The sequence below is a fragment of the Eleginops maclovinus genome, chromosome 18 (assembly GCF_036324505.1).
Source record: "Eleginops maclovinus isolate JMC-PN-2008 ecotype Puerto Natales chromosome 18, JC_Emac_rtc_rv5, whole genome shotgun sequence".
NCBI lineage: Eukaryota > Metazoa > Chordata > Actinopteri > Perciformes > Eleginopidae > Eleginops > Eleginops maclovinus.
Genome location: NC_086366.1, coordinates 6,813,643 through 6,826,005, shown reverse-complemented (window position 1 = coordinate 6,826,005; position 12,363 = coordinate 6,813,643). Strand labels below are relative to the sequence as shown.

Sequence of the window (12,363 nt, the reverse complement as noted above, 5' to 3'; positions counted from 1 at the left end):
TTTACCTGCTGGTTGTGCCAGAAGAAAAATCCCAAATCTGATTGACTAGCGCTCCAACCCATTGTACGCGATAGGGCCGGGACATCTCTAAGCGGTTGACCAATTACAACAGAGCTGACCAGCTAACCGATCAGAGCAGACTGGGCTCTGGTTTGGTGAAAAGAGGTGCTGCAGCAATGGCAGTATGAGAAAAATAAAGGCCTTTTTGAACATTAAAGCATGGAAACATGTCACAGTAGAGAAACAAAATATGAACCTGAAAATTAGCTTAACACGTCTTCTTTAAAGTAGTTGATGAGATATTTCATTCCAAGCTAATTGTTGAGACAAGGTCCAGAAAGGATTACCAATGATTGTGCATTCTGTCCCTCTTATAGAATACAAAACACAAACATTACAAGGACATAAACAACAAAACATTGCTCTACAGAACCACGAATCCTCAGAAATGTCCTCACTTCTTTTCAGGCCTGGTCATGGAAGGAAACCGTGTTGGAGTCTGGAACGTCCGGCCGCTACACCGTGGAGACCGTCACTACAGAAGAAGGAGTGATCTCCACGCTGACCATGAGTAACATCGTCCCGGCGGACTTCCAGACCATCTACAATTGCACCGCCTGGAACAGCTTCGGCTCGGACACCGAGATCATACGCCTTAAGGAACAAGGTGGGAGCAAAGGTTCGACAGGTTCCACCTTCCTCTTCTTCAAATCACATGACTGTGGTTTTAGTGCTAGATGGTGACAACGCTGTGGTGTTGTGTGTGCATCACCGCGCCTGTGAGGTTGTGTGATCGAGTGTGTTTGCGTTGGAATGTGCTTTTGTGTACAAGTATGCTTGATGCTTGATGCCATAACCAATTTGTTGATAGAAAATACAAAAACTTCACATTGTAGTTGTGTTTAATCTATGAACATATAGAATTTTGAGTATATACTAAAACTATTTGTATACAGCACTTAAACTTAATTTGATAGAGTTGTAATTGACTTGAAAATCCCGCATGGCCTGAATCCTGAAGCGTTTGATGTACTGTAGCTGTGATGATAGATTCCTGACAAATTATTTTTCTGGTTTTACATAAAATGCAGCTCCCTGGTAATTGCGAGTGCTGACCCCTAAGCATACACTGTCTGCTGAATATAGAACACGCCGTGCTTCCTGTTTGCTATATTTAAAAGAAGGAATTAAACCATTGTCTTAAAAATTAATACTATTCTGTCGGCTGACCTATTCCCCTCTACCTTAGGGGAAGCTGTGTTTTCCATCCACTTATCGCAAATGATAAATTATAAGCTGCTTATGTGAAAGTGACATTGATCAATGGAGACATTAAATAGGCTTTAATGGTGTAGGAAGAGGACTAGGTTGTTTTGCATTTGTTTAAAATGCGAGAAGGTCATAAACGTGGGCTGGTAGCTCAGGTCATTAAAGTGTGCTTTAATGAGAGCTTGAATGTTGAACAGCGTGTAGATGCAAGTGCAATCTCTTCCCGTTCGCTAATGCACTGTAACATCCTCGCAGAAACGCACAAACATGATTATGCCTAAACGAATGCACGCAATCTTGTACTCAATGAAAAGAAAAGCCTCCGGTGAAAGTGTTCTATTAGCCTAAATGAGTGTAAATTAAAAGTTATTGGACAGAAGGATAATGAGATAATATTAGTAGGAAAATGTGTAACCGCACCGATAGCAAAAGGTTTGATCATTCGTTTTCATTTGAATAGCAGAACAGAACTTGTTTGTCTTTGGCGCTGTGCCTGTGTATTTTTTATTTCATAGCCTAATGTTGCATTCCCTTAGAGAGAGGAGAAAAGGCAAATGTTTTTTAGCTCCTGTTCGTCGCAGGGACAGAAAAGAAGCAGAGACGAGGAGTATTTGTCCATGTGTGTGCCTGACCTCTACATTACGACTGTGTGCTGCTTTGTACTCTCTGTCAGGTATTGAAGTGAGTGAACATTCTAGATGTTTGTCATAAGTTACGGTTGAAGGACATCTTTCCCTGTTTCTCTCCGCAGAATCTCTCCCTGTGGCGGTTATCATCGGCATTGCAGTGGGAGCTTTTGTGGCCCTCATTGTCCTCATGGGCACCATCGGAGCATTCTGTTGCACACGCTCCCAGAGAAGTACGTCTCCTGTTACATCCACTGAAGCATGCATGCCAAAGTACTGTATCGCCCCCAAAGCACACTTGGAAAAAAAAATGTCCATCTATTTAAATGCAGATATTTTTTTTTTCATTAATATGCTTGCAAGAATTCCTGAAACAGATTTAGCCAGAACATAATGTCACACTGAATGCTAGATTATAAGGCTTGTTGAGATGGACATCTTTTTGTGCTGTCCAGATTGTAATAAGGGCTCATTCCATGCAATCTCAGTCTGGCTGCATTCGCTTTTTTGAGGGCTATTTACATCCTGCGCCATGTTCACTGCCACCCACCCATGTACCAAGTGACTCAGGTTAGAGGCAGTCAGCCACTGTCTCTATCCAAGAACAGATTTGTACTATTGGTCCCTTCAGCATGTCTATTGTCTGTATACTACAGAGGAAGCGCACCTGGTTATGCCCTCACTGCCCGTCTCCATCTGTGCTCACCAGAGAGAACTTGCAAGCAAAATTAAGACAGAAAGTAAGACTTTGTTATATGACAGTATCATCAGCATTATCCCAAAGAGAATGAGCCACCGTGGAAGGCTGTGTGAGATTGCATATGTGTGCAGGAAAAGATAATCTTGTGTTGGCTGGAACCAAATGATTAATAATGTTTTGTAATGTTTTTTGTTTTTTTTGTTTGGGGAAATGTGGGAGCTCTCTCAAAGCAAACCCAGGGATCTGTGCTAAATTCTGTAATACTGCAAACTGCACTTAGGGGAAATTATAATGTCAACAAGTACAGCATGGTGTTTCTCCGGCTTATTGAGATATACATGCGTTCTGTTTCTGCCAGATCTGAAAGGAGTCGTGTCGGCGAAAAATGACATCCGGGTGGAGATCGTCCACAAAGACCACAACGCGGCACGGGAAAACGAAGAACACACCTCCATGAAACAACTGATGGTGAGTGTGAGTGTCACAAAATACTACTTTTCACTTTTTGATTCTGTTTAACAAATACTATCTGTGTATATTCTTACCATTCCCAGGGTGTCACGTCTATTTTAATTGTGTATCAGTGGTTTGTTTTGCTACTGTATTACCTGTGGAACATGTGTTTTATGAGAAATGAATGAGCAGGAAGGCATGTAAATATGTTCATATGCTTCAGTGAAGGCATAGTGTCTATAATTATCACTATGATGAACAGAACCGACCCCGTTACATTGTTACTATGCAGATGCATACTGGGTAATCCTATAGTGGGTGTTCTTCTCTATCTACATGCCTTCTAGACACACAAGAACTGTTTCCTCATTGGATCCGCACCAGTGTTTTGATTATGAAACTTGCTCCAGGACTCGGCTATTTGCGGCTGGAGGTTTTACATTTTCCGTCAGAAATACCTAATACGTTGAGTACTTGGTTTCAGTACAGGGAAATGGGCTGAGCTCACTCACAAATCTGCATTCTGTTAAGATAAATAAAAGATATTCACGGATACATTATTAATGCTCCCTGCCAGCTCTGAGTGAAGGTGCAACATGACTGACTGATATTAAGAGAATAACAAGAGATGAAAGTGAAATACTTCCGCCTCAAAATGTGTGAGCGGAAGAGTTTCGGAAACTACACAGACTCTTTGTAAATACTTTTCTTGATTTCCTTGCAGGTTGAACGCGGAGAGTTCCAGCAGGAGTCTGTTCTGAAGCAGCTGGAGGTATTACAAGAGGAAGACAAGGAGTATCAGCACATTAAGGTACGACTCGTGAAAAACGACAGTATGAGGGCGAGTAAAAAGTGTTGAGGGGGAGAACGCCTCTAGGGTATGCTGTGTATTTAACTCTGGGACCAAAATAGCAGAAAAGTGTTAATATCTCTCCTGCTACACGTACATTTTCAAGGCTAATTCCAGAGGCAAACCCACTTGGATAGATGCCTGACTTGTATTAATTAGTCTCTCATCAAAGGTGGTTAAAGAAATAGAAGGCTGGTGGCCCTTGAGCTGTTTTCTAAGTATCTTTAAGTGTTACTCAAACCATAGAGAATGTTTTGAAAAACATAGAGGACTGGTAGTGCTTCTGGGTATTTATTAGGTACACTGATTTTGCTCTTTTAGCAGAATTTGCATTAATATTCAATACTAGACTTGTAATCTTCTTCGAAATCTGTCTGACCCAATGTGTCTTTTTTAGCGAAACCAGGAGTAAATTATTGTAATTAAAATGAGGTTAATGCTATACATATTGTTGCCCACCCATTTACCCGGCCATGAACCAATCAGTATGGGGGCTTTGCTTTCAGTTCTCCCGTCGCACTTGAAAGCACTTTAGCTCTTGTAACTCCTGCAATAAAGCATCAAAATGCTATTTGGCAGATTGTACATTCATCTTGCTTTTCAGTCGCTGATAGGCCAACTGTATGTGAAGGACACCTTGTCTACAACAAGGTTCAATTCATTGCTCGCAGCACTGTGTGGTGAACTGTTTGGTTTATTTTCTTTCTTTCACTCCTTTTGTCAAAACTAAAAAAGAAAAAAAATGTTCTCTAGTCAAAACACCGGGGAAATAAACACAGTGCTGTAAAGTCGCTGCATGTGATAAATAGTCACAATCGCACGTTATATTGTGCATTTATCAAAGTTTAATTTAATCCCAAATACACTGCTGTCTGTCAGTAAATCCTCTAAAGAAAACTTGGTAACAGCCTCCCTGTAATTTTCCCCTTTTTTAATGGAAGATAAATTCTCAATGTGTACATAAAGTTGTTGTTAATGTTCTTCCAATGTGAGGCGCAAATGTTTACGAACCCTGAATAAAAACCCCCCTCTGTGCTTTTCATGTAAAGGCATCGGTAAATCAAGCACAGCGCATTATCTCAGCAGGTGTTTCTTCCACCTTAAACCTGTATGCTTGTTGGCAAGACTGTAGATTAACTCCCACACTGCAGTTAAATCCAACAAACAGGATTTCACCATTCTGACTTTAACTGAGGGTGTAGGGACCCCATAAAGGCTCCGTTTCTTCTATGTTTATTATGACGTATTTTTCACCTGAGGTTGGGCGGTTATCGGTTATACCTGAATGCTTTCACCTGTTTCTTGACATCGACACATATAGGGGGGGGTGAGGCTGGGAGTCATATTTTTTGTATTGAACCCATGTTCAGCCCCTTTTTTGGACTGCCTTCAGCTGCCATAGAGGGAATTTGTCCATTCAGACTCTTCAGCATACCTAGGCTTATCAGTGCCACAGCAACAAATTCTGACCTGTTCATTTTTTATCCAAACCAATGTTTTCGTTGGCTCCCAGGAGTGTGCTTCTGTTCTGTTTGCCTGCTTACCTTCTCCCTCCGGGGCCGGATTTTTTTGATCCGAGTCAGTGACAGCGTGCATTAGGCGAGAGCAGAGGGGGGACCGAACAAGAACGAAGGCCAGACACAAACAATCTCCCTGTCTGCTGTCTGATAATGACAAGCATAACGACAATCCTCTCGGGCTGTCTCTCTCATTTCCCCTTTCGAGCCGCCTGCCTTTGGGATTTGCCACCATGCTTGCTATGCATGACATTCATATACATTCACAGGAAGAAAACACACACACACTCATACCCTAACTGGACCCTTAGCAACAGCGCAGTGTCTGCAGCCGAGCAAACAAACAAGTCGCACAGCTGTAGCCTCTGAAGCCATTTCAGTGCAAACAGGAAATGGCAGACACTACAATCCGTTTTGGTCCAATTAAAGCTGGTATGCAAGTGAACTTTGCAGTTACACGTTGGATGCCAAACTATGAATCATCAAGGCCCGCTTAATTAGCGGGAAACATGATTTTAAGGTTAGTGCGGGGGCTCACTAAATCCGTTTTTTCTCCTGATGTGCACGGCAGCCTGCTTATTTAGTCTGAAATTTGAAAGGTAATTACTGCCAGTTTGACCTTGGCTCCCGTTGAGCTCTGAGACAATTAAACGTAGATGCATATAAACAAAGGCATGTTTTTTTTTTTCTTCTCCCCTCTTTTTCCTATATTAAATTGCTATTATGGGTGTAAAAATTCCTTTAATGGGGACGTCGCATGGTTCAGTTGGTAGAGCTGGTGGCCCATGCACTGTGGCTCCACCTGCTGCAACAGATGCAGGTTTGAATCCAACCTGCGGTAGCTTTATGCTTTTCATTCCGACTTTCTCCCCCTGCTGCTAATAAAGTACACACTGGCGTCCTGAAAAAAATTGAATATTATTATGATTGTAATAAGATTGTACTTTTGAAGGCTTTATATGCACAATATCTATAGCGAAGTTTTGGCAATGAAAATCAGAGGCTCCCGTTACAGCCTGCTACACACGATATACTTAGACATACAAATGCATTAAAATAGTGCAAGAAGAAAAAGACATAAGAGGGTGCAAGGGAAAGTAGGGCTGCTGTGGCTCAGTTGGTAATCAGTAATTACATACTGTACAGTGGAATTAATCAATACTTTTTCTCTGTGTTTCCATTAGGACCCCACAAATGGCTACTACAGCGTTAATACCTTTAAAGAGCACCACACGCCCACCATGGCTGGGAATCAGGCCGCTGAAGTGAGGAACCCCACCAACACAGGTACCCTAGGAAAGCAGCGGGTACCAACGGGCATGTCCTTCACCAACATCTACTCCACTCTGGGAGCCGGTCCCAACCGCCTCTATGACTACAGTCAGCGCTTCGTGCTGGGAATGGGCAGCAGCTCCATCGAGCTGTGCGAGCGGGAGTTCCAGCGCGCCTCGCTCAGTGACTCCAGCTCTTTTATCGACACGCAGTGTGACAGCAGCGTCAGCAGCTACAGTAAGCCGGACGGCTATGTGCAGTTCGACAAAGACAGCAAGGCATCCGCCTCCTCCTCCTCCCACTATTCCCAGTCCTCCTCGCAGAACTCAGACCTCACCCGGCCGCTGCAGAAGCGCATGCAGACCCACGTCTGACCACCAGGGAGAGAGAGCGTTTGAACGGGGGTGTAAAAAGCAGCCGGGGTTGTGAAACTGTGACAGAATTAGCTCCCTGGAGCCCGTACAGCAACAATGTTACTGTTACCTCTGGACGCTTGAAGACGCATGGGGCTGGCTGGCTTTAATACACCGTCTGACTTGTTCAATGCCCCAAAAAGTGGATCAAGAAGCCTTATATTTCCCTTAAACTAAACCCATCAGCCACCTCGAACACAATCAGAATTGTCCCACAGAGAGGTTATTTGCCAACACAAGTTATTTTTAATTTTGGACCTTCATTACTCGTTTTCTGCTGTGGAATTGTTAGCAGAGGGCAGAATTACTACACAGGCTTTGTGTGACAATCAGCCCCCCTGGCAAAGGTCATTTTTGCCTTTTGAAGATTGTCATTCAGAAAAACTTGGATTGTTGTTATGAGTGTTGAAACACTCAGCACGAACGTCACGATAATGAGTTCGAGCCAATGTCCTGCTGCTCTCTTGTAGTTTGAAGCACAAAAATGAATGTGCATGTGGTTTTTAGTTGGTAAAGCAATAACTCGTTCCTCTCCCCACCTTCTGTTCAAACACTATTTTAAGCTTGGCTTGTTGAAACTCGTCTCCTGTGTTGGTGAAGAAATAAATAAACGTTCTCCGTGTGGCAACAGACGTCTCGAACGTTTAAAAGAAGGACTGCTTTTTGCTCTCCCCGGCAGTATCTGGGCCACAGTGCTGGGCAGATAAAGAGGGGCTGAGATCTCATTTTAAATCCCTGAGTCATTACTTTACTGTGACACAAAAAGAAACCAGTGTATATACGTGACTGTAATTTATTTTCTAGCGACTCTGATTTCCCTCATGGAGGACTTTAAAAGAGACGGCCTCTTCTTGTCCATAACGACTTTGCCTTGAGGGTCTGTTTGATCTGTGTCAATACAAACTTTGACTAAGAGAGATAGACATCAGCTCTTCTGTTGTCGGGGAGCTGCATCGTTCGTGGTGTTAAAGCACCTAATCCAGCTCCGAAGCCGGCAGGAAATACCACAAACTGCAACATGTGTTGTTCGTGAGGGGTTTCGCCTGTGAGCGCAGCAGATCGTCAGCCATACTCTTGAGGGTACCTGTTGAATGAAATGTAAACATTATATTTTATCTGAGCTTCTTATCGTGTGGTTATCCCATTGCTATAGTCAATATCACTGTTGATACTGGAGCTTAGTGCACCCTGACTGTAAACCTACCTGTGATCGTGCCGGTCATCAAGGGACATATCGAGCAAATTTGGAAAATGTGTTTTACTTTGCTCTCTGCCGTCTATCTTTGGCTACTGTGGAGCTGATGGTGTCACACTGATTCTCTTCAGTGCCTCCTTTTATTTTTTTATGTTTCTGGCCTGCACTGTACGTGACATATATGAAATCTGATTTATTATTTAATCACTGACACTGTATTGGTTTTGGTTGAGAGTAGAGACAGCAGTGATTTAACTTGCAGCTACAAACGCTCATAGGCCACTTTACGTAACATTTCAAAGTGAGCCAGTTGTCAAAAGTGTTGTAGTCATGCATCGTGCATTTTTTTGTGGAGAAACAAAAATAATGACTGGGGAGTGATGTGTTTTTTCAGTAGTGTACACTGGGAATCCTTCTGCAGATACTGTAAAGGACACGGGTCAAAACATATTATCTCTACTCTAACCGTCATGCACCATATAATGTCAACCTAAATTCAGACCTCTCAATGACATTAAAATCCTTGCTGTCTTTAGGAAGAAGACCCTTTGGTTAAGGCAACTCTTTACAGCAAACAAATATCATTCATTGCAAACCACATTTTTTTTAACCATCAACTGCCTCATATTTCAAGGTCGGTTTCAGCTGAATGTGATGAAAACAGCTTGTTTTTTATTTGATCAAGCGTTTAAAAAGTAAAGTGAAATTCTCTGGAAAATAGCAGCTCAATACTTCAAACTAAAATATGACAAAGACAGTATTAGGTTTTCAATTTATCTTATGTAATAAGGTAGTTTAGTATCTTCCGCAGCGGAGAATTCAATTGGGATTTAGTCAGCCTAAAACAAACTATAAAATAATAATAATAATCAAGCACGGCATTTCAAACAAAAGCAAGTTGTTGTTGTTGTAAGCACTTTACGTTTGATTATATTCAGGGCATATGAATAGGGTTTTCCACTTGAGTGGCAGTGGTTTGGACTCTAATTTAACAAATGGATTGGCGCCCATTGTACAGCTTAAGACAAAAAGCTCTGTTTCAACGCTGATAATCCAGCTTGGCACTTAACAGACTGTGTATAAATCTCTAACGCTGTCTTTCCCTGTATATAATTTTTCCTAGCTTTTCTTTTCTTTCTCACTCAGATTCATTATATTAAAGCTCGCAAATCCACATGGCATCAAAAACTGTACCACAGACAATCGTTTTCTCTTTGTTCCCTTTCCAGAAATGTCGTCAACTTTACTTGTTTCTCGCAAATTCCAAGAAAGGCCTGTGTGAGCAGTTTCTCTTCCCAGATCTCACGGGGGGGAAATTTCTACTCTGTACACCGAGCACACGGGAGGCTATAGGATGAGAAGCCGAGCTTAGCTGGGACAGCTTTGAAGTCAGACGCAGTAAGAGGTTATTACACCCTCAGCCCTTCTGAGAGATGCCCAGTTGCCCAGCAATATATTGCATTAGGCACCATGATGACTGTTAAGTGCGCCTGTGCCATTTTTTATATATTTTCTTCAGCATTTTTGAAGTGCTGGATCAAATTCATACCTTGATTTTGGCAAGAGTCAATTACAGTTTGATCTAGTTGGCATGGGACGGGATAAAGTTTTGATATTTCTTTATTATTTGCATATCATTTTACATCTAGAGCTTCAAAATTCGATCATGTTGACCATTCAGAATCCAAACACTTAGCTAGTTTGTCTCTCAAAACAAAACTAATTTCCTTTCCAAAGGGTCCAGTTTAATCTGATGCAGCTCCGCACTGATCCAAACGTAATGCTTTTTCCCAGTCCAGAGAATCTGCACACCGCACAGCAAACAGATAAATATTTGATAGGCCAGCCTTCTGTCCCATCCCCCCAATGGCAGCAGCTACAGTGGGCATGAGTGTACCCGGGATGTGTGCGCCATGTCCGTCTTTGGGAATTAAAGCCCATGTCTGTGCCGCGCTCACCTGTGGACGCTCGGCTGGTGCATGCGCCGCCTGTTTGCCTGGCTGCAAGCGCCACACAGATGCCAGGGCATAACAGATGAATAAACACAAAGACCCGGAACAATTACAAGGGGGTGTTGCCCTTTACTGATAAAACAAAGCAGCCCAGTCAGAGCAGAGGTACACTGTTTCTCAGAGACGCTAAACGACTAGCATGTATTGCACTGGCTATCTGAGCAGTGTGAAGTGAAGACGTGTTGGTAGATGTTTTTTTTACTGGCTTCTCTGCCCACTGGCTGTATTATATTTGTTTACTTACTGCACAAAATGTTTTGCTTGGTCTGAATAAAAAAAATCGATTAGAAAATGCTAAACATTAGTACTGCCAATATCTCGCCTATGCCTGCAAAGGGTGGTTTACATGAGGCTGTTTGGAGCCTCCCTCATTGTATGATAAGTGTCACTGTCCATGAAGGAACACATTAGGGAAGATGCCATTTTGAACATTGATCATGATCCCTTTCTTTACTGTGTAAATGCTTTCTATCACTCTGTTTCTCTCTTTCACTTCTTTTCAGTTCTACCAATCAATACCTTGTTAGTACTTTAATACCATACGACTGAAAAAGGGGCCTGGAGTGAGTAGTGTTTGCAAATAATCATCAAAGTTTGCAGGGCACAGCAAGACTTAGTCTTGGTTTGCAGCATACAGCCAATGTCTCAGAAGACTTTTTAAAAAATCACTTAAAATCATTTGAAAGTCGATCGAATATGCTTCTGTGTCTTTACACCGGATAACACAAACTACTTTGCAAATGCTACTCGACCCAGGTCTGAAAAAGTACTCAACTTAGATGGTCATTTCGAGAGTTTGTATAAATAGTGATCCATAAGCTTAATTGTAATAAAAAAAAACAGCGTGTAAATTCTACTGGGTCAACCACTATTTTCAGGCAGTGGCCCTCTGTATCTAAGAAAAAAATCAAATGGTTGTATTATAACTGTACTGGTCTGTGAATCTATGATGCTTTTGCTCTGTATATTTGGAGAATAAAAATGATGTTTGAGATTGTGTTTATTTTGTACTATTGTCTTTAACTGAGAACGAATGAGCAGATTGGAGAGCAGGATAAACACGGGATGCTTTTACTGCTGTATAAATATAATTCACTTAGAAGTTCAGCGAAAGGGAGTTACATTTTTGGATTGGAAATACAGTGTTCTGGTTTTTCTCTGGTACTGTATGTACTGTATATTTATTTGTACTGACCAGCCTTTGGTAAGAGAAAACCTTACTAATCATTAAAACTTAAAATGAACTTCTCATTATTATTTCACAAAAATACATCTCAAAATATAAATGATTAATAGCCAAGGTCAGATCTAAAGGGGGGAGAAAATATGTGATTTCGAACACTGTGTTGTGTACAAGTCAGCTTCAATAAAGCATCAACAAACAAACCGAATTACAAATAAAACCATAATGAACATATTATGGTCTGTTTGCTTGAACTCAGTGCTTGTTGTTTCTTTTCAACACAAATTATGAATAATAAACTAAAGCATTTCCATGTGACTTGTCTTCAATGCCTATTTAATTCAAATGAGCTTCTTTCTCTAACAATGACTTGGTTTCCAATTTTGCAACTTCAGTGGTAATGTTGTTTTGATAGCATGTCATCGTAGCAATGTGGTCTACATTTCAAATGGAGCGAAACGAAGCTTCATACAGCTTTTCTATGATTTCCACTAATTAAATTACATTAGATAGAAGAGGTGTGTAGCGTTAACAACAACACAATTTGACAGCCTACAGGCGTAGAGGTGCAATAATAGAAACAACCACACACACACACACACACACAGTTGTAAAGTCGTCCACTGATTAGTTACTTTGAATATTTTGTGCCTGGCTCAAGCGCACGTTTACAGAATTTGTTGAAAGTAGGCTGTTTATTCTCTCCCCCCCTCGGATCTTTTCAAAGGCAGTCAGCAGATTCACACAATTACATTTACACACATCCCTTTAATCCATTAATAGGACCATTGCAGTCTTACTCCAAATTAAATGAACTCACATAAACACCTTAGCTTGACTCAAGTACTGGCTCCAACCCTACAGAACTGAAGT

The 12,363-nt window shown here is 41.5% G+C and overlaps 1 protein-coding gene across 1 annotated transcript in view; it reads left to right on the top strand.

The window, feature by feature from the left end:
* The window catches only part of kirrel3b (kirre like nephrin family adhesion molecule 3b), a 148,328-nt gene extending 137,029 nt beyond the window's left edge, over positions 1–11,299 (top strand). The window contains exons 11-16 of the mRNA XM_063906201.1: positions 469–667; positions 2,021–2,128; positions 2,552–2,635; positions 2,954–3,063; positions 3,773–3,859; positions 6,600–11,299. Coding sequence (XP_063762271.1) covers positions 469–667; positions 2,021–2,128; positions 2,552–2,635; positions 2,954–3,063; positions 3,773–3,859; positions 6,600–7,061 — 1,050 coding nt within the window. The 3' untranslated portion in view covers positions 7,062–11,299. The remainder of the gene's footprint in view (positions 1–468; positions 668–2,020; positions 2,129–2,551; positions 2,636–2,953; positions 3,064–3,772; positions 3,860–6,599) is intronic.
* The last annotated feature ends 1,064 nt before the right edge of the window (positions 11,300–12,363 follow it).